The sequence below is a fragment of the Penaeus monodon genome, chromosome 26 (assembly GCF_015228065.2).
Source record: "Penaeus monodon isolate SGIC_2016 chromosome 26, NSTDA_Pmon_1, whole genome shotgun sequence".
NCBI classification, from domain to species: Eukaryota; Metazoa; Arthropoda; class Malacostraca; order Decapoda; family Penaeidae; genus Penaeus; species Penaeus monodon.
This window is the reverse complement of record NC_051411.1, coordinates 40,703,636-40,709,525: the sequence shown is the minus strand read 5'-3', so window position 1 is coordinate 40,709,525 and position 5,890 is coordinate 40,703,636. Positions and strand designations below refer to the sequence as shown.

Here is a 5,890-nt window from a genome sequence, read left to right as displayed (position 1 = left end):
AAATTTTGTTTGATTATTGTTTTTATTATTGTCATTTTTATTGTTTTTATTATTGTTAATATTAATGTAATAATAACAATACAAGTAATGATCATGATAATGGTAATAGTAACAATAAGAGTAATAGTAATAATGTCATTTTCATTATTGTTATCAATATCATTATCATTATCATTATTATTGTTATTCTTCCTCATTTTCCAGATTTTCCTCATCTCTTATTTCATTTCCTTCCACGACTTCCTCTTCAGACCTTTATTTTTCATCCACTTTCTCCTCCCTTTCATTACTTTATCTGTCATCTGTTTACTTTTCCCTTATTTTCTTTGTCTTCTTTTTGTTAAGTGGTTTGATCAACTTACCAACATTTGCATTCCCCTTAACGCAGGCTGGCATCATGGCTTGGCGTTTTAAAGTGAGTAAGTACAAGAATGCGGCTCCAATTCTGCCAAAGAAGGAAGATTGGGTGAACGACATCAAGGTTGGGGCACCACAGTCATGTGGAAATCATGTTAAAGCATCGGCGGCATTTATTGCTTTTAATGTTGAAAACAGAGGTAAGAATGCGTCCAAGGTGCTCCAGAGCAATAGTTTGTTCCAAGGACTCTGGAAAGGATTGTTTGATATGAATCCTATTTAGAACATTATGATAAAATAAAAAAAGAGTCAAATTGTGATTTTGGTTAGAGTTCTCTATTTCGGGAGGAGTTATTTCCGATTTTCAAATTGTGCACTAGAATCCTTGGAAGAAACTAAGTTACAATTTTCTTTTTACTATGTTTTATCATGCATTTTAATGTTTTGTTTTATCATTTCTTGTTTAGTTTTATCATAAGTTTGTGAATAGAATAATTTGTAATATGAGATATCATTGTTATTGTTTTTTTTCATATTTGGAGCATGACATAGAGGGCATATGATAGAATAATCTGTGTTCGTGAAGTTTTTGACGTTTTCCAAAATCTGCAGGTGGAGGAAGCCTTGGGGTAGTTCCGCTAGATTACAAAGGCAGAATTGACTCGACAACTCCCCTCGTCCACGGACACTCTGACCTCATCACAGATTTTGATTTCTCGCCCTTCGATGATGGGATGCTGGCAACATGTTCAACTGATGCTAATGTGAGTAATGCTGTTTCGTACGTCTTACTGCGTTGTTACAGACTAGATGTACAGAGGGTGACACAGTTCTAAATTTTGCTTTGTTTAACTTATTGCCTCATATTAGCATGTGTGTCATGCTGAGAATGGCTGTTTTGCTGGAGGTACACAAGTCTACAAGTCTTTCATCATAAGTTTTGTGTATGTATGTGTGTGTGTGGTGTGTGTGTGTGTGTGTGTGTGTGTGTGTGTGTGTGTGTGTGTGTGTGTGTGTGTGTGTGTGTGTGTGTGTGTGTTTATATATTATATATATATATATATATATATTTTATATATATATATATATAAAATATAATGTATATATATATTATAAATTATATATATATATATATATATTAAAATTATATAATATGTATATATGTGTTTTGTGTGTGTGTGTGGGGTGTGTGTGTGTGTGTGTGTGTTATATATATATTATAATTATATATAAATATAAAATATAATAATATATATATGTAAATAAAATTATATATATGTAATATAATTGTATGTATGAGTAGGGAATTATGCATAAAATTTAATTAAAATTATATAATAGGCAAGCATCCGTAGGTGTGTGTGTGTGGTGTTTTTGGTGTGTGGGGGGTGGGGTGGGGTGTGTGTGTGCATTTTAGTCATAAATTTTTAATATGAACAAACAAATAATTATGTATATATGTATTATATTATCAATTATTTGTACACACACTTTAAATGAGTATATTATGTATGTGTAGTATAGTATAGTATATGTTTTTATGGATGTGGTGGTATATATTATTAATATAATATATTAATATATAATAAAATTTATATTATATGATATATATTTATATATATATTAATATTTGGGGTGTGTGTGTGGTGTGTGGGTGTGTTGGTTTTGTTTGGGTGTGTGTGTGGGGGGTTGTGTGTGTGCGTGTGTGTGTGTGTGTATGTGTGTGTGCGTCTTCAACAACAATATTAAAAATTTAAGTATTTATATAAAAAAATATATTCAAAATTATAAAATTATATAATTTTAAAATTAATATAAAAATTATATGTATAATAAAATATATAATATATATATATTATTATTATGTATTATAAATACATGTTTGAAGTATAGTATGCATGCATGTATGTATGTATACATACTACATAATACATAATACATAAAATACTACTACACACATATTAGATTTTGAATGTATAATCCAATAACTTTTAATCTAGTGGTGTGTGTAAATATATATATACATTATATATTAATATATATTATATATATAATATAAAATAAATATTTTTATATATAAATATATAAAAAATAATATTATATTTATATAATACATAATATATTAAAAAATATAATATTATATATTAATTAGTAAAATAATAATATAATAAAAATTTTAATATATATATATAAATATATATAATAGAAAATTATATATATATAATAATAATTATATATATATATATGAAATATATATATAATTATATATATATATATATATTTTAATAATATTATATATATATATATATAGTGTGCGTTGGGGTTGGTGTTTTGTTGTGTGTGTGTGGTGTGTGGGATGTGTTAATATACATGATATGCATTAATGAATACTACACACACACACACGCCCCAAAAACACACACACAAACACCCCCACACACACACACACACACACACCCCACACACACCCCAACACACAACACAACACCACCACCACACACACATACGTAACGAGGCCGATGAGGGCTGATGCAAAAAAATTTGGGGTCTGGCAAGAGGGAAAATTTTGGGGATAGGGGTGAATTTATAAAGACTTCCGACCTTTGCAGCATTTTATTGTGGGAGAGAATGATACGACTTTGGCTGTAGGCGTCGTCTGAGCTCGCAGGCGCCCCTTTTTATACAGGTCAACTAGAAAAAAAAACAGGGAGCGTTTTGTACAAAACGGGGGGTAAAGGATGTGATCGTGCACGGGGGCGACGTTAAAATTTAGGAAAAAGGGCCCTGGTATGAAAAAAGTGGGGGGTTTTGCATTAAGTTTAATAAAAGTTAATAGTGGTATAGTAGAGTGGTAAAAAAAGGGTGGGCTGGTCATGGGGGCCGTATGCCTTTTTACGTGTGTGGGTGCACATAAACCCTGGGTAAGAAAAACGATGAATGTACACACACACACACAAAAACACACCACACACCCCACACAAACACACACAACCACACACACACCACATATTATATATTATATATATTATATATAAATATTATATATATAATATATAATATATTATAATTTTTATATTATATATATAATTATATATATATATATTAATAAAAAATTTTAACGCAACACAGATAAACACAGTCCGTATGGTCTGTGGAGAGTTCCCCCGTGCCTTGTGGCACCCAAAGAGGAAAGGCTTCTGGAGTCAACCATGAAAAAAAATTTCCGGGCCGTAGTCCCAAAGACATTTTGTTTCTTTTGCAACCTCGGCCGGGCAACCCCTGGACCCCGTGGTGCCAAAACCGTATCCTTCCTTTTGGACCATAGCTGCGTGGGAAAAGGAGCCTGCTGAGGGAAAAACAGCTGCACTCATTCTTTCCCCCAGGCTGACTCTACTTTTACGGTACGGAATGGGTAGGAAATAAGACAGTGACATCGATGATGGTGGCCGTCGTAATATATTATTATATATATAATATTAATAATATAAATATATAATATATAATATTATTATAAAATATATAAATATATAATATAAATAATATTTAAAAATAAATGTATGTAGTATGTATATTTTCAATAGTACATTATGATACAATATGTAAAATAAATAATATAATATATTTTAAAAATTAATATATATATAATTTTAAAATTATTATGCAATAATATATATATTAAAATTTTATATATATTAATATATATAATATAATTTTAAAATATATTAAAATATTAATATAAATATATATTAAAATTTATATTTATATATAATTATATTCTAATATATATAATATAATTTTGTTGTCCATGTGTGTTGTTGGTATTTTTTATGTGTGGTGTGTGGTGTGTGTGGGTGTGTGTAGATATATAGATAAACACCCCACCCCCACACACACCACACACACACCCACCAACAAACACACACCCCCAACACAAAAAATATATATATAATATATATATTATAATAATATATATATTATGGTGTGTGTGTGTGTGTGTGTGTGTGTGTGTGTGTGTGGTGTAACAAAATCCCGACCTAGCTCGCACCTAGGGCACTCCGGGTATGAAAAACCCGGGGGTCCCGTATTAGACCAAACCAAACCCTATTCTCCGTTTCATACCCCGGGGTGACCTGGCTAAGGACCGGTTAGAGAGAGTTGTTAAAATTTTATACCACGAGCATTGATTTCCATCTCTCATAAAATATAATATATTAATATATAAAATTATATATAATAATATATATAATAATATATAAATAAATATATATATATATATATATATTATATAAAAAATATTATATATATATATATATAATTATATAATATAAAATATATATATATATTGAGCTGTGTGGTGCGTATGGGGCTGGTCTGTGTTTTTGTTTTTGCATTTTTAGATAGATAATAGTAGAATTTCAATTTTTGTGTGTGTTGTTTTTGGGGGGTATTTATATAATATATATATATATTAAATATATAAATATATATATATATACAATTAATTTTATTTTATATATATATATATAATAAATATATTTTATATAATATTATACATATAACTATATGAATATATATTTTTATTTTTTTCACATTTTTTATCTATTTTTCAAAAAATTTTTATCTATCTATCTATCCATCCATCTACTATCTATCTTTATAAAATATATATATAATTTTAAAATATATATAAAATATATATAATATATAACACACAAACCACACACACACCCCACAACATGGACAACAGAATATATTTTATATATTATATATATAATATATTTTAAATATATATATATATTTTGTGTGGGTGTGTGTGGTGTGTTGGGGGGTGTTGGGGGTGGTGTGTGTGTGGGGTAAAAAATATATAATATATAATTTAAAATATTATATATATATAAATATATATATAATACAATATATATTATATATATATAAATAATAAATATATAATTATATAATAATATTTGTGTGTGTGTGTGTGTGTGTGTGTTGTGGTTGTGTTGTGGGTGTGTGTTCGTGGTGTGTGTGTTGGGGTGTGTGGTGTTAAAAAATATATAATATTAAAATATATATAATATAATAATATATATACATAATAAAATATATATATGTATATAAAATAATATATATAAAAATTAAAGATACACCACACACACCACACACCACACAACCACACACACACACCCCACACACACACAAACACACAAACCACACACACACACACCCACCACACACACACACACACACAAACATACACACACACACACACAAACATACACCACATGGACACAACACAAATATATTATATTATATATATATTAATATATTGGGGGTTTGGGGTTTTTGGTGTGTGTGTGTGGTGTGTGGTGTGTGTGGTGTGTGGGGTGTTTGTGTTGTGTGTGTGTTTTGTGGGTATGGGTGTGTGTGCTGTGGCGTGGGTTGATATAGATAAACACACACCACACACCAACACCACACACCACACACACACACACACACAAAACACACACACACACACACACACACACCCACC

General features: G+C 29.2%; 1 protein-coding gene across 1 annotated transcript; it reads left to right on the top strand.

Moving 5' to 3' along the window:
- Nucleotides 1-392: 392 nt before the first annotated feature.
- LOC119589782 (coronin-7-like) lies at nucleotides 393-1,121 on the top strand (the record flags this gene model as incomplete). Its single annotated transcript, XM_037938353.1, is given in 2 exon segments — nucleotides 393-557; nucleotides 970-1,121. Coding segments are annotated over 2 exon segments (312 nt in total), but the record flags the coding sequence as incomplete, so codon positions are not given.
- Nucleotides 1,122-5,890: the final 4,769 nt, after the last annotated feature.